This window comes from Eumetopias jubatus, unplaced genomic scaffold (assembly GCF_037043125.1).
Source record: "Eumetopias jubatus isolate StellerSeaLion01/CBP00866 unplaced genomic scaffold, mEumJub1_p1.0 scaffold_12, whole genome shotgun sequence".
NCBI lineage: Eukaryota > Metazoa > Chordata > Mammalia > Carnivora > Otariidae > Eumetopias > Eumetopias jubatus.
The window spans coordinates 15,858,283-15,881,493 of record NW_028274818.1 but is presented as its reverse complement, the minus strand read 5'-3'; the positions used below and the strand labels follow the sequence as shown (position 1 = coordinate 15,881,493).

The 23,211-nt window shown below is 36.1% G+C and overlaps 1 protein-coding gene across 1 annotated transcript in view; it reads right to left on the bottom strand.

Moving 5' to 3' along the window:
• USH2A (usherin) overlaps positions 1-23,211 on the bottom strand; it is a 716,035-nt gene that overhangs the window by 145,902 nt on the left and 546,922 nt on the right. The window contains exons 49-51 of the mRNA XM_028104725.2: positions 16,050-16,271; positions 6,018-6,241; positions 563-767 (exon numbers count right to left, since the gene is read on the bottom strand). Of these exons, the coding sequence (XP_027960526.2) occupies positions 563-767; positions 6,018-6,241; positions 16,050-16,271 (651 nt within the window). The remainder of the gene's footprint in view (positions 1-562; positions 768-6,017; positions 6,242-16,049; positions 16,272-23,211) is intronic.

Below are 23,211 nucleotides of genomic sequence, written 5' to 3'. Positions count from 1 at the left end.
CTGTGAAGGTTATTGTTTCCAAGATGATGGCCATTTAGTGGCAACACCAGGCTGTGGGAGAGTGCAGTCTCTAGACACAGACCCAAGATCAGGAAAGGGATACTTTAAGCTCCTTCCCAGAATAATGCTGCTAGGTCTTACTGGTGATCATACAGGTTTCTTCCTCTTTTCTGCCTACAAGTACAGCAACATTCATTCTCTGCATTTATTGAAAGCCTGCATTCACACTTTTAAGAAATAAAATGGGGCTCACTGATGATTAACTGGATATGCCATAAAAGAACACATAAGTTATTTCCCTGTTCTGGATTTTCTACATGTTTACTTTAAAATAGTATATATCTTTGTTTAAATTTAGACTTTACATTTTTTTAAGCTACTAACTTTGAACAGATCCAAAGTGTGCCTTTAATTACCTTGTAATTAGCTAGCCCATAGTATGATGAAATTAATTGATATTAGGTTAAGGAGGGGGACGACATCAGAATGAAACAAATCTGCATTTTCTGCAGCTTTTCACTATCCCTACTAAGCTATGGACAGGTGGCTCAGTTTCTGTTACCTGTGAAGGAGAATGTGTTTACACTACCCGTGTGAACAGTCTCTTCAGCAGATGAGCATATTTCTTCTATTGATTCCTTGCCTGTGGAATTGTGAGGTCCTCTGATCACAGTACAAACGTGGCTGGTAAAGTTGAAGTCACACCTGCCGCAGTATGCTGTGGCTTCCAGAGATGCTGGGCAGACCGTCCCGCACTCTCTGGTTTCCTGAGTGGTAGAGGTGGGAAGAAGGAGATTTAAAAAATTCATTTGGACAGGGGCACCTGGGTACCTCATTTGGTTGAGCATCAGACTCTTGGTTTCAGCTCAGATCATGATCTCATGGGTCCTGTTCTCATGGGTTGTGGGATCCAGCCCTGTGTTGGGCTCTGTGCTCAGCAGGGAGTCTGCTTGAGATTCTCTCCCTCTACCCCCTCTCCCAATGCATGCGTGCTCTCTTTCCCTCTCTAAAATAAATAAATATCTTTTTAAAATTTACATTTAGATGTATGTGGGGCAGGTTTTTACAAGATGCAAATGAAATTTTCTTCCACTTAGATCATGAATAAATGTCTCAAGATTTATGGAAAGAAATGAAGGTGGTGTGTATACTAGAAAGAGCAGTTTTGCTGTGGATGACACAGATTTGGATTCAGAGTCCAGTTTTGCCTCTTCCTACTTCTGTGACCTTGAGCAAGTCACTTACACTCTTAAAGCCTCAGCTTCTTCCATTAGAAAACGGAAATCACATTTACCATGCAAGTTTGTTATGTGAATCAAATGAGATAACACCTGTAAATGCCTTACACTTAGATACGCTATAAATAAGAGCAGGAGTCATTATTTTATTATTGTTACTTTGACACTTTCCTAATGGAGCTTTAGAGAAAAATGTGATATTTGAGAATCTGCACTTTTGTGCTGTGGGGCAAGTCAGACTGCTAAAACTTTGTCCAAGTTTTAGAAAATCTAAATATTTCATGAACTCTCATTATAGTTATTATTATTTACCTTTGTAAACCTGTCCTCTGATGAATCTCTGGACTTCTTATTGTTATTGGTAAGTACTAGTGTGTTCTAATCTCAGAAAATGAAATACTTCATCATCCCAGATTACAGGAGATATATAAATAAGGCAACATTTTTGTAATGCAAAACTTTCCTTCATCTTTTCTTTACATAGGTGGCTTTATTTATTTATTTATTTATTTATTTATTTTAGAGAGAGAGCATGAGCGAGGGAAAGAGCAGGAGGTGGGGGAGAAGGAGGGGAAAGAATCTCAGGCAGACTCTGTGCTGAGCAGGGAGCCGGGCCCGGGGCTCAATCTCATGACCCTGAAATCATGACCTGAACCAAAATCAAGAGTTGGACATTCAACCAACTGAGCCACCCAGGTGCCCTAGACGGCATAATGTATTTAAAATAATTTTTTGGTATTTAAAATTGATCTAAATTCAATCTCTCACTTCATCTATGTTATTCTCCCAAAGGTTGTCAAAATAAAGCTGCTTCAGAAAACTGTGGTAGGATTTCCATTTGATTATAGAGAATTGAACACTGGCATTTAGCTCCATTTCCTCTTAAAGCCCAACCAAATGACAGTAAAGGAATATAAAAGTCCAAGGAAACAGAAAGGGAGCTAATACTCACAGGACAGCTCAAACATTTTTGGAAGCTGGGAAGTAGATGAATGTGGCAGAGACAATACCATATGCCCAGTAATGTCCATTTTGTTTTTTCTCCCTAGAAATACTAAATTTGCAAGTTTGGCTCAGTAGGAAAAGCCACATGACTAGAAATGTCTATGTCCTCACTCTACAGAAAGGATGTATTCTGCATCCAGGTGAGACCCATACACGTATACTCATCCACTCTCCTCTTTTCCATCGCAATCTGAGGGTCGTGTGTGAAGCCCCACAAGATGGAAGGGGATGGGGCTTCTGAGACATTTCTTGGAGGAGAGGTGCCTAACTCACACTGGACTGCAATGTGAAAAACTTTTTTAACTTTTATTCTGTTGACTCATTCCATATGTGAGTGCACTTGTTTTTATTTTGGCATAGTCTATCATGTCCTAGGTAAAACATAAATTAAAACCTTGAAGTTAGATATTGTCTTAAAAATAACAATAAAGCCCTAAATCCCATGGCATTGGCTTAATTGTTAGGTGGGCAGTGGCAAAGAAATACATACTGGGGTTTGGAAAGTTGGGGAACTCTGTTATGCTGTGGCTAAATATTTGATAAAACCATGACCTGGGATAACTGTCAAAGTAAGCCAGTGCTACTGAGCTCACAGCCCTAGGGGAGGTTATAATCTAGAAGATTAGCAGTAGGTTTGTGTTGTTCCTAGCTGCATTTTGATAAAGTGTTACAAAATGAGATAAGCTTAGAAAAGATTGGGTGAAATTAAAAGGAACAGAGAAAGTCCACTGGAAGATATAGGCCAGGAGGCCAGAGTGGGAAAATCAAATACAAGTCTGCATATTGCACAGTGAGAAACCCAGTCCCCTTTTCTACCAGTTCCCTGTATGCTGTCAGCCAGGCATATTGATCTAGGATGGATTATTAAGGATAGTTAATTAAGCATATCTGCTAAGGATTCTTGGTAATGTGACTCCCTGACCAAAAACCATCCTGCCACATGATTAGGTTACTTTGCACTCCCCACTAATGGATGCCTTTGCACAGTGAGCTTTCATTCAGCCTCCAATAGAAAGAATAGATTTAAAAACATAGAAAAAAGAACTGAGAGGGAGCAGAAACAAAGCAAGGCAAAGAAGAAAACTAAAATAATGCCAAACAATTGAGACAATTCAAAGAATAAAGCAAACAAACAATAAACAACAACAGCAATGGAATTAGTATTTCCAGAATGATAAAAAAGATATCCCATGAATGGAACAAGAGTGGGATGCCATGAATAAATAACAGCCTGCAAAAAAGAAAGAACCCTGAAAAACTAAAAAAAAAAAAAACAAAAAAAAATAGAAAATAAAAATATGATAGCTAAAAAATCAATCAATCAATAGAAAGGTTGGAAGATGAAGCTAAGGCAAAATCTGATCATGTTGAAAAAGATAAAGAGTTAACTAATCAATAGTCAAGAAATAAAAAGAAAAGATTGAAAGATTGGTTTAGGAAGTCCAACACCAAACTAATCAGTAAAAACAGAGATTAAAAAGAGAGCAAATTATCAAAGAAATAAAATAACATTTCTCAGAACTGAAGGTTATGAGACTTCACACTGAAAAAGTACACAAAAATGTACATCATAATGAATAATAATAATAATATCATCCACAAAGAGGCACACTGTCATGAAATTTTATTTTTAAAAATTTTTAAATGAAATTTTAGAAAAACAGAATAAAGAGAATGTCTTAAAAACTTTCATAGGAAAAAAAACATGGGTACCTAGGAAGAAACAGGGATCAAAATAGCAAAGAAAGTTTAAAAATTGCAGACATGATATCAAAATCCTCAGTGGAAATAATTTTTAACCTTACAGTGTGTACCTAGCCAAGCTATCAATCCAGTGGGAGGCTCGAAAAACGATCATTTCTAATGTCAAGCTCTCAAAAAATTTACCTTTTATGCACCTATACCCAAAATGATATTTCTCCAAAAGAAGGCATTAAGGCAAGAAACGGGGACCCTTGGATTGAGAACACAGGGACACCAACACAGGAGAGAAGTAAAAGGAATTCCCAAACCCACAGTTAGAGAAGACTCTCAGGGGAGAAATCCCATAGTGGTCCAGTCCTTATTGGATAGAAGTCTCCAGGAAAGAAGTCTTCAGGAAACACAATGCAATCTACAGATTGAACTTTACCTGTAACACACTGCTTGATTTGGCCTTCAGAAATATTGTCCTAATCATAATTTAAATATGAATATTCAATATGACTGTTAATTGCCCTTCATAAAGCCAAGTTAAGTCAATTTAAAAGATCATGTATATATCCTGAATATTGTTGTCGAATAATGGAAGCTCTATCTTCCTGGAACCAAAATGGGATGCCTGGGAAACAAATGTGAGTGATCAGTAATGAAACAAATAGTTGTGAGCAGCAGCGTCATTTTTGAAACTAAAAGGTTTTCTATCTTCATTTTTCAAATATGAGTGCCCCTTTTAGAGTTTTCTACATAGATGTTTCTTAACTGGTCATTTTAAAGACATGTCCTCATGAGGCGCCTGGGAGGCTCAGTCGGTTAAACATCTGCCTTTGGCTCAGGTCATGATCTCGGGGCCCTGGGATTGAGCCCCACATCAGGCTCCACATTCAGCGGAGTCTGCTTCTCCCTCTCGTACTCTCCCCACTCCACTGTTTGCACTCTCTGTTCTCTCTCAAATAAATAAATAAAATCTTAAAAAAAAAAAAAGAAACATGCCCTTGCAACATCACCAGCTTTTTAAGACTGTGAATTTCAGAAAAATTTCTCAGTCCAAACTTCTGAAAAAATTGGCCTGGAATAAATGTAAACTTTGGGAGCATAGTGTTGGAGAGATTTCTTTCGTAGAATTGGCTATTTTAAAGTTGTGTACAGGTCAGACCAATTTCTAAAAACATTTTGTAGATGAAGATTATTTTTGATGGGTATTTTGTATGATTAGTCCATTAGTACTTATTCTCTTTAATAACTTTATGAATTGTCTTAAGATTAATTGTTGCAAAGTGCTTGCTGGGACCCTAACAATCTCAAGAGTTACTTTACATCCCAAAGTATATGGTGTCCACACAATGACTGTATAGTTGCATCAGTCGGCAAGAGCCCTTCCATTGTCTATGACCCAAACATCCATTTGCAGCCATCTCCTAATGGCAGATTGCTACAGAACAGAGTAGGGTGTCTGGTTTTTCAATGTCCACAATCCGTTCCTTAAAATGGGAGGTTTCTGGAGTCAAGTTTAATGCTAACAAAACATGACATGTCTGTCTGTGAAGCATCTCAACATCCAAACAAATGGTACACTCAGAGGCCTGTTCACTTTCATGGCTGGCAGGCATTTGCTGATCTTCCACTGTCTCAAGGAATAGGATATAAGCACGAGTGAATTTGCTGTATCTAAAGTCGCTATCAAAGGAAAGTGTTGGATTATGGTTAGGGGCCCAGAGGGAAGAAGCCAGGATTGATCTCCTTTTCCATCCCCAGCACCCATGGACAAAAATGGCATGACACAGAGGTCCCAGCTGACAAGTGCTGGCTCTTTCGGCACACAGACTTTCAGTCTTGCACTGATCTGAAGTGCTGGGTAAAGCTTCCTGAGAACAGCTAATCATTATTAATTCCTTTAGAATTCATTGCAATAACATCAATCACAGCGAACTCATTTGGTATTAATATGGATGTAATATGAAAATGAATAATGCACACAGGAGTTTTTATATTCCTATTTTAGAAAAATAGTTATGAACAATGTATTTCTCTTTCCATTGTCAAATCAGCACCTCTGAGAGGTTTTCTATCAATTACCTTCATCATCATTCCAGTTGAAATCTTGTCAGAGCAAACATATTTCAAAGGATTATATCCAACTCCATTACAGCATTTCTGGCTCTTTGGAATAAGTTCAGTCTCGCAGCATTTTATTGGCACTGGGTCATTCTTTTTAACATGTGCTTTAGACTCTCCACTGGAAGCTGAACAGCATATGGTATCTGACATATTCACATAATCCTGCCCACAACAGAACATCCCTGCAACAATAAAATGTTATATATGAATATGAAATAAAAAAAAGGGAAGAAAACGGAGACTGCTGTAAAGTTTGGTATAAAAATGTCAGACTCAGGCAGTCGCTGAAATGGTACAATACCTGAGGTAGTGTTTCCCTACCAAGGTGATTTAAATGTGCAGTGAGGGGTCCTTCTTACCAAGAGCACTAGACACTAATTAGGTAAAGAACACACAAGAGGAAGTGTTTCAAAATCATTCAGGGGGCCAGACTTCTTCCAAGCTCCATTAAAAAAAAGCCCTGATTTCCGTCACGAGAATTACCTGCCCATTTTGTGATGATAACATCGTGTTGCAGAAAAAGGGATGAAGTACAGGGGATGAGAGGAAAGCTCTAGAAATTTGCAAGGGAGAGGTCACCGAGGCACTCTAGGATGAAAGCCTAGACAGAGTGGAGAGGTAGGACCATCCTGGCACTGGAGATGCTGTGGTAGAGGTCTTGTAAGTTTTTGCCCGGCTTTGTCTAGGGTGCACATTTTACTTCTTGTGAATCCAGCAGCAATGGTGACCATTCTTTCCTCAGGAGATAGATTTGTTCAAACCAGCTGAGCTTGCTCACCAATCAGGTGAACAATTTGGCCACTATATTTTGAGCAGCACTGTGTTCTAGACCCATCCCTGGACATGGATTAGAGGTTGGAGGCAGAAAGACCCTGTAAGGGGGAGCATTGATCGCCACTTGTTGAGGAAAGACATGTATGCCTTTCACACCAAAGAACCTTCTTTCTTGCACCAAATTCAGTTTAACTGCCTGTGTTCACATCATTTAGATCTTGCCATAGAAGAGATACAGTAGAATTTAGACATAAAAGCCTGAATAAATAAACAATACTCTAGAGTCAGATTAAGCCAGAAATTAAGGTACCTACACCCCATGTCACAATGCTATTATATCAGAATTTATATCCAGTGATATAGCAGCACAGTGTGGTGAATGATTTATTTTAATTAGAATTTTGTTTATTTATTATTAGTCCTGAGTGATAACATAAAGAACCTCAACTTCAAAGTGCCCTGGGGTCCTGAATTGTTTGTTCTGGTCCTGTACAAACACCTGCATTATGAAAGACACTCCTAATAATAGACCAGCGAGCTTTAAGTGCTTTTTATTAAAAAAAAAATACTGAAAGTAGACACTGGCTTGGTACATACCTTAAGAAAGATGTTTAGTCACACAAGACTCCAAAGAACTCTCTCACTGATCTTTCCAATTTAAAAAATATCTCCTGATATTTTAAGATGATGTATATTGATCATAACGGACTTTTTGCATGCCGTCTAAATGTGGTAACTGTTCAAAGTAATTGGTTTAAAAGTAAACTGTTTTCTTTGGTGATTATTAATAATTTTCATTGTTTTAACATTTTCAGGAAAGAATTTTTTTCACATAAATACACACAGCAGAACTATCATTGTAATCTGAGTTTTGATTATGATAAAATGGTAAAAATGATCGATTATACACACACATGCACACACACAATGAAAAGAAAAATCTTCAAGTTTTGCATTGTTTGGACATTTTTTTTTCCGCTGCTTTCTGATCAGACATTTAAATACAACCTTGGTTTTTTTACTGTCATTTATTTTTTCTCTAGCAGTTTTCTTAAAATAATTCATGTTTCCATTTTAAAGAGCAATCTGAAAACTGAAAACTGGTCCTTTAGGGAGCAGAATATATTCTCCCTCTCTACTCCCAAGTTACTTGGTGGTTTCACCATGTTTTAAGTATAAAATCAAAATGCAGACATTGACCTAATTCGAAACTCCTAATCAGTCATCTGATCGCTCTGAGGGACTTTTGACAGGTCAACTAAAATTTTGATAATGAACTGTTTTTACACTAGGGAAAAAAAAAGGCTGCTTTCCTTCACAAAGAGTTTCATCTTTGTTTCACTGAATTAAAATTTCCAGCCAAGATTCCACTCTCATAACAAGAAGTGACTCCCTTTCTAGTTTCTTTGGTAAACCATTACTTCTTTAATTATTATCAACCTTGTTCCAGTGTGATAAATTGCTAATTACTTAATACCCTAATCAGCGTTCATTCTTTGCACAGATAAACTGTGACAGTGCCATTAATTTAAATAGTAATTTCACTTAATGGCCAGAACGGCACACCAGATTTTTATGCAGCATTTTCTGAAGACTGCATCCATCACTGCAATATTCTGACATAAAGATGTCTGACGTGCACTAACTCACTTAGGGAGAGCAGATGTTGCAGAGCAGAGTTTGCTAGTAATTCCCATAGTGCATCACTTCAGCATGAATGAGCTGCAAATTCAGAGACAGACAATCTTCTGAAACTGCATTGCAATAACTTTTGACCCCTGCCTAGTTTATCACATATAGCACTTGACTTTTGAACTTTGACATGTAGAATGCACAATTTTAAATATGCCAAAAGAAAAACAAAACAGGTTGTGTATTGTTGACGGATCGATATATTCTTCCAGAGGCTGTTCCTTAAATCTGTACAAAGGTGAAGATTCTCCTTGGACAGATGTTACTAAAGTGGTACAGTACACATAGAGCTATTAGATATTTATTTTTGATAGCAAGCTGCAATATATTTTATCTTCCCAAACAGCATATATATATCCAACAGATAGCTTCCATTTTATTGGATACAATTGGGAAAACAGTGAAGGAAAGAATCTTTTACTCACAATACTATGAATAGTTTCAATATGTTACTAACACTCATTTAATGGCCAGGGCTGACAAGGAAAGCATTTATAAACATATAGTTCTGATGAATTTCTAAATTGTTAATTCTGTAAAACAGGGGCTCCATTTTTCTAGAAAAAAAAAAAAGACCAAGAATTATGAATCATGCTTTTGAGATAAATACAGTAAGGTAGTAAAGAACAAAGTCTAGAACATGACAGATTAATGTGCAACTCTGGGACTGATCATGGGGACCATATTTTAAGCCAAGGGACTATATTTTAGGCCTATAAGACTGAAAAAAAGTTTTGTGATTAGTCATTCTTAGGACACACTTATAAAATTGGCAGAATACGAAAGAAAAGAAATGCATGCTTGTCTCCACCAGTAGATGGCCTCACGACTACCACCACAAAACTGACAAAGAAAGGGTAGAGCAAAAATGTTCCCCAAATCGTTGAGATGCATTTTTTCTACGTTTCACCTTTCAAAAATTCATTATGTCACATGGAAATCTTCCTAGAAAATATTCTTTAGTACAGCCCTTTAACAATGGATTTCTGTGCTGTATTTCCCTCTTTGCAAAGTTTCCAGATCCCGTCTTCTATGACAAATAGGGGTAGTCATTCGTTCTCCTGAAGTCCTACTCCAGGACATGGAAACTCAGTATTCTATTACAAAGCAGTTTCAACCCAGAGTTTCCTATCCGAGGCTGCATGGACAACATTTATAATAGAGATCAGGCAATACGTTCCAAAGGTATGTCATGATCAGTTTCTCACAGCTAACAGAAAATCCTGGTCTCTTTGAATGATAGGGAGACTTTAATGTTCATCTCTTAATACTAAAAGATATAATCAAGTCCAATCCAAGATTAATGGCATAAATGATAAAACCATACAAGCAAACACTAAGAATAAAAAGAGTAATAAAGAGGTTTAAAATACATTCAAAGAAAATGGTTAAGAATACATATCCACTGCAATGATGAGCATGACTTTCATCCCGAGATACCTGTATAACACTCCTACACAACTCATCTGCCCAGAGAGAGCAGTAAAAATATAAACGCTACCCCAGCACTTCTGTTCCAACAGCATCTGTTAATTCACTCCATTTATAAAATACATATTGACAAAGACAACTGAACTGGGACCAGGGAGATTTGATTTGGTGTGAGAAAGTCAATTCAATGTGATTTTGTTAAACGGCTCCTGCAGGCAAATAAAAGAGTTTAAGTAATAAAGTACATAAAGAGATGTTTTACGAGCCAGCCCAGTCTTATGGCAGGCACACAATGCCAGGCAGTAAGAGAGGCCAGGCTTAGGAACAATATTATGAGATCCAAACCCTCATGTAGCAGGTATGGTGTTGCTAGGTTGAGGAGAAAAAGGGCCATATGGATATTCTGGAAGGTCACTGAGGTCACAGTCATTAGGGGCGACAGGAGGGAGCGCAAGCAGAGTGAGGAAAAAGACAGGTGGAATGTGTCTATTGACACTGAAACCTGCAGGAAGGTCAAGAGAATAAAAAGAGATTCTTTTCCTTTTTAAAAGTATCATTCCTTCCGTCCACCATGATTACCAGCCTTGGCAGAATTGCAGAATGTCGTGAGAAACTCTAGAGCGAAACTTGATTCACAGGAGCTGAGTAATGTTGCAATCTGCTTAAATATTTGACAAGCGTGGAAAATCACAGGGAAGTCAATAAGAAGTGATTCTGAAGTTGGGGCCCATGGATGGACGTCAGGGGTATATGAAATTGCAGGCAAATTTCTGTGTAGTATTTGCAGTGAGGCTTTGTAACTTTCAAAAGATTCTTAAGGGAGTGTATGGCCCCCAAAAGATTAGGAACCATTGTCCCAGGGGATAGTTACCTCTACTTCATTTCTCAAAACAGGTATGTTTTACTTTTTGGCAATAGTGTTCTGACTTATCTTTCCTTCTCCTTCACATTCATTCTGCCACCAAAATCTAATTTATTGCCTTAAATCACAGTTCTTACCATCACATTGACCCTTCCTTGATTACTGAATAATGTTCAGATCGTTTTGCCTACTCAGACATATCTCCCTCTGTTTCCTTGCACACAGTGGATCCCTCCAACAAACCCAACTGTTCACTACTACTTGGACATGCTTCACAGATTGCCAATTTCACACGTTAGCTCAAGCTATGCCCTTTAGCTGAAATGTCCTTCTTCCATCTACACATCTCAAAATCTTACTCATTATTTGAGGTTCCAATCTAATGGTTTAGCTTTTTCCATCACCTTGCCTGGAGTGATCTCTCAGTCTTAAGAATATACTTTGTTCCTCCCTCTCTTATGGACTGTGTTTAACCTTATGGGTACTTTCCTCCTTAATTAGATTATAAGTCCTTAAGGATAAAAATGGAATCAGCCATTTTTATAATCACAAAGCACCAAGAATACTGTATTGAACATAGTCACTACATAATACATTTTTATCAAATGAAGGAATACGGCAATTGACTAAAAAAAGGGACAAATGAACAGATGCTAAAATGAGACATTTTTGCTGTTATGTTAAAACTCTGACTCATTATGGTATGGAGGGGGCAATGCTTTTGCATCTCCCAGACCTGGCATCCATTGTTCTGTCTTTAAGGGACATATTTTTAGCTACTCATCTAGAAGAGGAGATACTCAACCGGTTAATCATAGCACAGGGTAACTAACTAAGTGCCATGATTTTCTAGTACACATGATAACCATGCATTAAAGCAGTGATGCGTGAAGTTTGGTCTCAGGACCCTTTACACTTTTACAAATAATTGAGGACTCCAAATAACTTTTGTTTATGTTGGTTATATCTGTTGATAAATACTGGGTTAGAGCCTAAAACAAAAATTTTTGACTTTTGTACTTATTAATTCATTTAAAATAATAAATATATAACATGTTAACATAAATATTTATGAAAAATAAATGCATTTTCCAAACTGAGAAAAGTGAGTGGGAAGAATGACACTGTTTTGCATTTTTGCAAGCCTCTCTAATGTCTGGCTTACTAGAAGGAATTAACTTCTCATACCTGCTTCTGCATTCAACTGTTGCAATATCACATGCCATGTAACCTCTGAGAAACTCCACTGTATACTCATGAGAGAATGAGATTGAAAAAGGCATATAATAGGTTAGTATTATTATGAAAGCCATTTTGATCTCACAGACCACCAGCAAATGTCTTTCTGCAAAGAGTCAGACCCTTAGAAGTCCCAGATTATTCTTTATAAGTCACTGTCTCAGGGCTCAGCACTCCTACGTAGTACCCTGTCTTCTAACTTTGGCATACATTAGGTGTGCAGTCAGAGGGCAGAGTTGATAATGCTTCTTTTTTTCCAATCTTCCAGAAAATGTTTACAACTTGATAGTTTATTATACTGGCCCTGCTCAGCAGACCTGACAAACATCGATATGGCTTGGGTTGGAGAGTATGCAATGCCTGTCCAACTATCAGAATGATCAAAGAATTTAAGAGCTTGGACTTTGTCTCCATTTAGATGGAATTAGAAACCCTTCTTAGCCACAGTAGCAAGATTCACAGGCAAATCTCCCAGCCTCCCTTGCATTTAGTTCTAGTCAATGAAATGTTAATTAAAATATTTGCTATTCCTAGACCTGGCAAATAAAAAACTCACACACACGTTATTCCATGCTCTTTTCCCCTTCTGGCTGCAGAAATGGGTACAACTCCCAGGTGACCATAGAATCTGGCAGTTCAACGGTAGCTCATAACTAGGAAAGAGAGCTGACCTACAGAAGGTTCGTATGTCGGTGCTATCAGATAAGAAAAAGTGAACCCCGGTTGTATTTGAGCCTTTACAAATTGGGGGATTCATTTATAATAAATAGCAATTAATGTTACCTAAAATAATGCAGCCATTTGCTAGCTATGTGATCTGGGGGCAGTTTCTCACTTTTGTGAGAAGTGCTTCTGTTTCCTCATCTTGAAAATGGAGAGAAGACGAGTACTTACCTCATAGGGTTGTTGTGAGGTTTAAGTGTGTTATAAATGTGTTGATGTATATGAAGCACGTAGAACTCTGCTTCGCGAATAGTGAACATAGAATGTTGTTTACTTTTCGTCATAGTTGTATCTTGTGACCATCGTGTATATCTTTTAGTCAATAAGCAGTGTCTAGGAGACACTTGACCAGGCTGGATTCCTTGACTGGACTTCAGTTATCTCTAGGACATTAACTTCTTAGGCCTACAATTCATGGGGAAAATTTCTGAAGGGACTATGTGTCTACACTGAACTCTTGTGTATCATATGATTTAATGCATCATTCATTTTCAAAGATCGAGCCAAGTTAGTTTTTGTTTTTGTTTCTTGGTTTTACCTGGCAAAGTCAACTTTCTTGCTACCTTATACTGAAGATCCAGGTGTCCTGTGCCACGTATTGGAGGTAATCCTTAAATTTTGGGGGTGAATTGAAGTGTCCTAATTGTAACCTAATTCTGTTGCATATAGGACAACTATCCATCATCACTATTTTCTGGACAGTTGATACAGATCACAAAATGACATGGGACTATAAAACAGCTTGACAATATATATATTAAAATCTTCCTCTAAATATGTCCCATTGGGTTGGATTAAAAAAGAATGCATAGATCGATATAGTGTGGATCCAGATGGGTGATTTATAACTTCATAGAGTAGTAAATGCCTTGGAAACACACTTGATGATTGTCCAAAGATAAAATGAAAAACTAGAAATCAGGTATTTTTTGGCTCAAAGGAGGAGAAAAATCTTTCCCATACTGGGAGTACTGAAATTTAGTTGTGAATAATATAATTAAGCATATTTACTTATTTAAGGGCTATGAAAATACTGAGAGTTTAGTATTCTTGTTAAGGCGCAAGAGTCAGGTACCCCAAGGATTGATACTTTTAAAATTGTTTTGATTGATTAGTTTTGTTCTTGAAGTGTTCTTAGCAATTTTCATCAGAACTTTACATAGAAGAGAATATGTACAAAAATATGGTATTTAACAATAATACTACAATAACTTAAATTACAATTACTGATATTATGGGTAACACTGATGGTTTTTTTAAAAAAGAAGAAATTATAGAAAAACAATAGGGAATTCATAGTTCATCTGCATCAAGATGCAGATGACGTCCTGAAATCATGCTCAGAGAAGGGCTGGAGTTCTACCACTTGCTAGTTGCACAAGCAGATTTATCCTGAAGCTGATGAGCTTGAGTTTCAGGGCCCTTTGCTTATATGAGCCCCTTCCAAGGTAGGCACGGTTACATATTTTTATAAAATTAGCAAATGTATAATATTTAACTACAATTTGTTATGGCCTCTGTCCCTTGCCCCTTTAACTTACCTTCTGTCTTATGTGTCCTTGTATTGATTAAAATAGAAGAGTGACCAAGTACATTTTTTAAATCTAACTAAGGGGAAGTTGATTTGGGAAAATATTTAGTTTGGGTTCAGTAGCTATGTTTATATGACTTCTGTCACTTCTATAAAAAAAGTCATTAAGGTTTGAATAGGCCATTTTAACTGCAGTTTAGAGAGATAAGGATATGAGAAATTACAGACTCCTAATTTGGATGCATGTAAAGGGAAGCTTTAAAGAAAGAGAAAGATCAGACAAAAAATTAATGGAATATGAAACAAAAGCTGTAAAACTGAACAACAGAATCAACTGAAATATCTGACATCTGGAAGAGAATTATAACAAAATAAACTTTAGATTATAACAAAGGTAGTAAACTATTAAAAGAAAATGATGGATGTAGGGTTGAAGCATAAATTATTACAAATTATGAAGAGAGGTAACTCATAAATATATTGGAAAAATTTATACTTTTGCTGATGTGTAGATGTGTAGTGACATCATGATAACATACCACTCAAATTCAATCATATAATAAGAATATCCATGAAACTCTGCTTAACGATGTTGTCAATTCAACAAATACTTAAGACAAGTCACTGCAAATCACCTTAAGACAAGAAAACTTAAAATGCCCTTAAATCTTAGAAAGGTCCTTGGTAGGTATTTCTCTGAAATTGACACTAATCCTAAACATTTACATAATATTACAATAATAAATTTTGAAGCTTAAAGCCACTTTTTAAAACTTGAAATAATTAAAAATGTTTTGATTAATCATGTGACAGGAAAGAATGAATTATCTTTCTAGAGACAAATGGTACAAAGCCATTGTCCCATGAAGATGTGATCAAGGATATAAGTTAAACATGTCAGGGAGAGAAAAGACGGATATCAGAAGTTATAGAATCCAAACATACTATTTTTATGTTAGTGGGATTTGCTAAGTTTCCTTTTTTTGATTTGTAATTTTTATAATTTATTTTCCCCTTCTAAGTAAATATTATTTTTATATTTTGTCTTATCTTAATCATTTAATTTTCTTTCCTTAAAGAGGGTCCCCCAAATTGTATAACTTCCAGGCACCCCAAAATTTGCATCTGACTACAATGTGATCTTGGACACTGTCTAATCTCTGTGCCTCAGTCTCCTCATTTTTAAAATGTAAACAACAATAGAACCTATCTAGTAAGATAGTTATAAAGATTAACTGAAAAAAAAGACTAATTGAGGTAATAATGTATAAGACATTGGGCATAGTACTTGGTTGATAGTAAGTACTCTATCAATGATAATGATTGCTCTTAAAATTAGTATTAATTTAATAGCTATAAAAGAATAACAGAGCAAAAGAATTGACATAATGTCATCAATAATAATTTTGTGTACCGTTAGCATCTGTGAGGAAATTTGCTAGGAAATATTCTCTTGATCCAGAACTAATGCATTCATGTGTGTTTTGTTTTTGTTTATGGTGGGTATGACACTTTTCAAGAGGAAAGAGTTTTGATCCATTTTAATGAAATGCATCACATGAACATAAAAAATATGAAATTGCATTTTTATTTGTGATACAATATGTACTTAAATTTTGCATTAGATATAATTAGCATAAGCTTTAATTCCTTATTTGCTTTATACCTAGGGCAAGTTTCTCAACCTTCCTGTTTCTCATATTCTCCAATCAATGAAAAGTAGACAAGGGCTCCTTACCTGGAAGGCGACTGTATGCCATGCCCTCTTCCTCTCCACCACAGCATTCTAAATCTTTGCTCACAATCTGTCCACCACAGCACTGCTGGCCATGGCCATCATGAAGCCTCCCAGCACAGCAAATCTGGTTTCCTGAGGTGGAGTAAGGCATTCTGCCACAGCAGGAGTCACCGATGCCAGTGGAAACCCGATTGTGCTGTTCATCTGGACAACATACTTCACCTGTCAATTTAGGACAATAATAATCATTGCATGAGTTAAAAAAATATGCTTTGACTCACAATGAAATTTTATCACAATCATCTTGCAGATGCCAACTGGTTCACAGAATTACTAGAAAGAATGCTGTCATTTTGGAGTTGCAGAATTTCAATACAACATTAAACTTTTTGCATTAAAGATGTATAAAAATATGTTTACTCACATACATATGTGGTAACATAGAGGTAATGTTATGTTGCCTATTTCCTCTCTCACCCCTAAGAAATGAGCACATTAGGTCTGGTAACATGATTAAGTAGCATTACAAAAAAGTTTGCCTACAAATACTTTTCTATCTATGTAGTGTATTTTTTTTTTTTTTTAGAAAGTGGGGTGGATTTAGAAATTGACATAAAACTAGCATTGCCTAGATTATATTTTTTAACCAAATTATAGTCATTTAAGTAAACAAAATACTTTCAATGTGAAGGTCAATTAAAAGAGAGGTAAAAATACTATATTCAAGTCAGCACATTAGTACTTTGCTGGGCTGTGGAAGACACTGAATTTCACTAATGTAGTTGCACCCACACTCCCCCTTTACATGATGCTCTGGGAAACTTGAAACAAGAATAAGATAGTCTTTTGCCTGGTGCTCTGGTATCAAAGAGTTTAAATTTTATAAATATCAATAAGCAGCATTTTAGGGGGGTATGAAGATGGTCTATAAGACAGGACAATTCTAAAGGACAAAAAAAATTAAATTTCATCTTTTAAGGATACTTTGGAAAGGACTACTAACAACTTTGTGTATCTAAAATTAAAACTGCACTTCTCCTCTCTAGCTCATGACCAACTCTCAGTTGACCTCCTTTCTGAACCCTCGAATCTGGACTCTCTCCTCCCTCTTGCTTTACTCTTCTTTGTCCTCCATCTTCAACAGACCCTCTTCTCTTCACTTCCCCCTTTAAAATATATCTTTCTCCCAGGACAATATTCCTTCATTTTATCTTATAAGGTCTGTGAGTATATTGATCAACCTCTGGCAGTTCTTATAGTTCTAAACCATGGTCCAGGTAAGATTTACATAATCTAGTTAATGACTTGCCAAACCTTCTTAAGAAAAGGAAGGCTTAGGTTCACTAAAAAATTTAGGATTGCCTCAGGAATTTTTAGTCCTGGACTTCCTGATCTCTATCAATTAGTTTATCTATGTGTGAGGTCGAGATATGCCAAAACTTGGTTAGTAAAAGCAAGATGAATTACCTACCAAAATGATATTAAAAATATGGGGCAATATTTATCTATAGATAGATATGTAAAGACTATAAAAAATAAGACAAGAACTCTTAGCAGGTATTCTTGAAGTCTTTCTTGTCCATATTCATTGGTCAAAAATCCATCCTAGTAGATGAAATGTACAAATTACTAGAAACACACAGCCTAAAAGACTGAATCATGAAAAAATAGAAATTTTGAATAGATCTATAACTATTAATGAGATTGAATCACTTATTAGAAACCTCCCAATGAAGAAAAACTCTGGACAAGATGGCTTCACTGGTGAGTTTTACCAAACATTTAAAGAACTGGTACTAATCCTTCTCAAGCTCTTCTAAAAAACTGAGATATTTCCTAACAAAATTTATGAGGCCAGCTTTGCCCTGATACCAAAACCAGACAAGACCCTTTAAGAAAAAACAAAACAAAAACTACAGAACAATATCCCTTATGAAAATTGATGTAAAAATCCTCAAGAAAATGCTAGCAAACTGAATTCAAGAGCACATTTAAATGATTATACAACATAACCAAGTGGGATTTATTCCTGGAAAGCATGCAAAGATGATTCAACATATGAAAGTGAGTTTGATATACCATATTAACAGAATGAACAAAGAAAAACACGTGATTACCTAAAATGATGTAGAAAAAACACTTGACAAAATTCAATACCATTCCATTATAAAAACATTCAATAAACTAAGAATAGAAGGAAATTACCACAACACAATAAAGGGCATGTATGAAAAACCCACAGCTAACATTATAATCAATAGTAAAAGCTTTCCCCCTAAGATCAGGAAGACAAGGCTGTCAGCTTTTGCCACTTGTATTCAACATAATATTGGAATTTATAGCCAGAGCAATTACATAAGAAAAAGAAATGAAGAACATCGCAACTGAAAAGGAAGAAGTAAAATTATCTCTGTTAATAGGAATGTAATCTTATATGTAGAAAACCCTAAAGATCTCACAAAAAAACCCCGTTAAAACTAATAAAAGAATTTAGCAAAGTTGCAGAATACAAAACCAACATGTAAAAATTAGTTGTGTCCCCTAAGCATGAACAGTCTGAAGAGGAAATTTTTTGAAAAAGCAATCCCATTTACAATAGTTTAAAAAATACTCAAGAATAAGCTTAACCAAGAAGGTGGAAGATTTGAACACTTTTGATGAAAGAAATTAAAGAAGACACAAACTGGACATCCCGTGTTCATGGATCAGAAGATGATATTGTAAAAATGTCAATACTACCCAAAGCGATCTACAATTCAATGCAATCTCTATTAAAATCCCAACAATATTTTTTGCATAAATAGAAAATCTATCCCCAAGTTGCAATGGCATCTCAAGGGACCCCAAAACAATCTTGAAAAATTGTTGAACAAAGGTGGAGGTCTCACACTTCCTGATTTCAAAATTTACTTCAAAGATACAAACAGTATTACAAAAATACAATTAATAATCAAAAGTGTGGTCCTGGTACAAAGACAGACATATAGACCAATGGAATAGAATAGAGAGCCCAGAGATGAAACTTTACAAAAATGACCAAATGATTTTCAACAAGGGTGTCGAGACCATTCAATGATGAAAGGACCATCTTTTCAACAAATGGTGCTGGGAAAAGTAAATATCCACATGCAAAAGAATGAAGTTGAACCCTTACCTTATACCATATATAAAAATTAATTCAACATGGACCAAAGACCTAAATGTAAAAGCTAAAACTATAAAGTTCTTAGAAGAAACATAAGGAGAAATCTTCATGACATTGGATTTGGCAATAATTTATTGGTTATAACATCAAAAGTACAAGATAACAAAAGAAAAATAGATGTATTGCACCTCATCAAAATTTAAAAGTGTTATGCATTAGAAGACACTGTTGACTGTATAAAAAGGCAAACCATGGGAGAAAATATTTGTAAATTATATAACTGATAAGGGACTAATATCCAAAATTTCTAAAGGACTCCTACAACTCAACAATGAAAACATAACCCGTTAAAAAAGGGCTAAAAGACTCATATAGATATTTCTCCAAAGAAGATATACAGATGGCCACTAATCATATGGAAAGATGTTGAATATTGCTAATTATTAAGAAGATGCATATCAAAATCACTATGAGATACCACTTCATAGTCAGAAGAATGGCTATTATAAGTAAACCAACAGAAAAGAATATGTTAGCAAGGAATTAGAGAAACTGGGACTTTTGCACATAATAAACTTGCACATCACTGTTGGGAATATAATATAGTGCAACGCCTGTGAAAAACACTATGGCATTTCCTCAAAAAGTTTCACATAGAATTTCCACATGATCCAGGAATTTCACTTCTGAATATAAAGCTAAAAAAAATGCAAAGCAGGACTCAAACAGATATTTGTACACCAAATGTTCATAGCAGTATTATTAACAATAGTCATAAGGTGGAAACAATCCAAATATTCATCAGTAGATGAATGGACAAACAAAATGTGGTATATACATACTATGGAATGTTATTCAGTCTAAAAGATGAAAGAAATTCTGACACATGTTAGAACACAGATGAAATTTGAAAATATATTAAGTGAAAGAAACCTGTCACAAAATGATAAGTATTATATGATTCTACTTATGAGGTACCTAGAGTAGTCAAATTCATAGCGACAGAAAATAGAATGGTGGTTGTCAGGGGCTAGGGGAAAGGGACAATAGGGAGTTAATGTTTAATGGCTACAGAGTTTCAGTTTGGGAAGATAAAAGTGTTCTGGAAATGGTGGTGGTGATGATTGCACAATCATGCAAATGTATTCAATGCTTCTGAACTATGCACCTAAAAATGGTTAAAATTATAAATTTTGTTCTGTATACTTTACCACAATAAAAAAAAGTCCAGTTTCATCAACAGGGGAAACATAATTCCATGCCTAGTTTCAGAGACCACTTAGCTACCATTAGGAATACTCTGTTCTCAATGTAAGTCAAGATTTCATAAATTTCTCAGAAATCAGAAGATAGGATAGTAGACTATGTCTTCTCTCTAAATTATAAGAATTTGCTGAGTACCTGGAAGATACTTCGGCTCAGAAAAAAGAAAAAAAATAGATCAAATTAATATCTTTTCAGATTAAGCAATTAAATAAAGCCAAGAACAAGGACATATCTATGTCTAGTCTACACAAAGACAACTGTCATTATTGTAAGGAAAAGGGACATTGGAAGAACATTTGCTCTACTTTAGCTAGAAAGATTCAAAAAAGGAAAAGGACAAACATTGACACAAGAACCTCTTTCTGTGAAAGTAGCTGCTCTGGTCAATCTATACCTGCATTTAACACACACAAAAAGAGAACTTTTCATGCACTTGTAGAAACTGAAGTTTTCATAACTAACTGATATTGAGGCTACACTATCTACCATAAATTCTATGTTTCTATCATCCCTTCCTAGGAACAACCAAACTGTCTCAGAGGTAGAGATTTCAAATACCTTTCAGTCTCTCCCTTTGTCTTTGTCTTCACTTTAATCAACACACTTTTCTGCTAACTTAGTATTTTTTCCACTCTGGTGCATTTGATGGGAGGAGATCCACTTTGTAAATGGGATGCTAGTACTAAATGTGGATCCAAAGCCTCTTTCTGGAACTCCCAGCAGACTCCCCATCCTATAATTTGATGATGGCACAGACTGCCTATCTCACGCCTGATGATTTCATGATCTACATTTCAGACCTTGAATCTGTCTTCAAGAGCTACTGGGTCAAGGAGAGTTTAGATATGGGATTCACAGAGGAGGCTAAACCCTTAAAGGTCGTTCTAAATCTGTTCTTCTTGAAACTGGCTAAAAATTCACTAAAAAAACGGTGGTTATTGAAGAAAATCAGGTCCATTGTATCCACATAACTCCAGAAAAGACTTGTTATTCCCTATAGTAACCCTTATAATATCTTATTCATTCCATCCAAAAAATAAATGACTTGTATACCATTTTGTCCAAGATTTAAGGGCCATTAACAAGATTGTGCTTCCTTACTTCCCGTAGTTCCCAACCTGATACCATCCTCTCTCCAATCCCTAAGACAGCTGCTTAATTTAGAGTAATAGATCTATGCTCAGCAGTTTTTCATATACTCTTGCACTCAGACTCACAGTATCTTTTTTTTATTCACTTGGGATAGTTATGCCCCAAGAGTTTACAGAAGTGCCACTTTAATTCTCATAATTATTTAACCACAGTGTCAGTGTGGTAAGCAGAAAATGACCTCCCAAAGATGTCCATGTACTAATCTCTGGAAACTGTGAATATGTTGTGTTACATGGCAAAAGCATGTTAAAATAGCAGATGGAATTGAATTTGATAATGCTATGTGAGAAAGGACTGACTGCCATTGCAAGGCTGGAAGATGGAAGGAGGCTCCTAGGCAAGGGATGTAGGCAGCCTTTGGAAGGTGGAAAATGTAAAAATTCTTTCCTACAGAAGAGAAGGCAGCCTGGCTGACACACTGCTTCTGGCCCAGTGAGACCCATTTGGAACTTCTGACCATGAGAAATGTCAGATAATAAAACTGTGTTGTTTTAAGCCACCACATTTCTAATAATTTGTTACAAGAGCCCTAGGAAACTAATATACTGAAGATACTTGATTTCTGCTTTAAAACTCCACTCCTACACAATGTGTGGATGATCTTCCATTAGGTTCCTGAGAAAGCTTGACAAATTGATTCTCTGTATTTGTTGACAGTGATAGCACAGAAATGACATGGTTTCCAAGCATCTGTGTTTTCAGAACAAAACACAATTCCTAGGTCTAGATTTGAAACTGTGATGTCATGCAAAATAGAAAGTCTATTTCTCTTTAACGGTTGGAAGCTATTTGTGACTTCCCCAGTCAACTGCTGAAAGTTGGCTTAGATAAAGGATTGCTTGGTCTCTTAGAATCAGCAAGAATCAACGTGGATCTCTGAGCTCATAGGATCTCAATGTCCATTAGACATTTGATTCCTAGTTTTTATGAACCGGCTGCACTTTAGTAATCTGATGAAAGTGGACACGACACACCTGAGTCTTTGATCTAGAATAATTCATAAGAGACTATCTTCTGTCACCTACAGGATGCCTCAACTTCGTGTACTCTTATGCTCCCCAATTACTATAAACCTTTCCTTCTACTGGCACATGAAAGCTTTGGGGGTTCTAATTCCAGAGCTCAGTGAAATCAGACACATTAGTTTCCCACTAATATCACTTAAAGTAACTCAATGAAGGTCAAACAACTAATAAATGAAAGAAATGAGATGTGAAGCCATCATTTTTATCCACTAGTTACTCAGCATCAAACCAGCAAACCAGCAAAACCCTATACAGAATTTTGTATTTCTATTAGAATATGATCATACACATTACTACCTGAAATAAGGAGCATAGTCTCTAACTGGGACACATTTTTTTTTAATTATTATTATGTTACATTAATCACCATACAGTACATCATTAGTTTTTGATGTAGTGTTCCATGATTCATTATTGGCGTATAACACCCAGTGCTCCATGCAGAACGTGCCCTCTTTAATACCCATCACCAGGCTAACCCATCCCCCACCCCCTCCCCTCTAGAACCCTCAGTTTGTTTCTCAGAGTCCATAGTCTCTCATGGTTCCTCTCCCCCTCCGATTTCCCCCCCTTT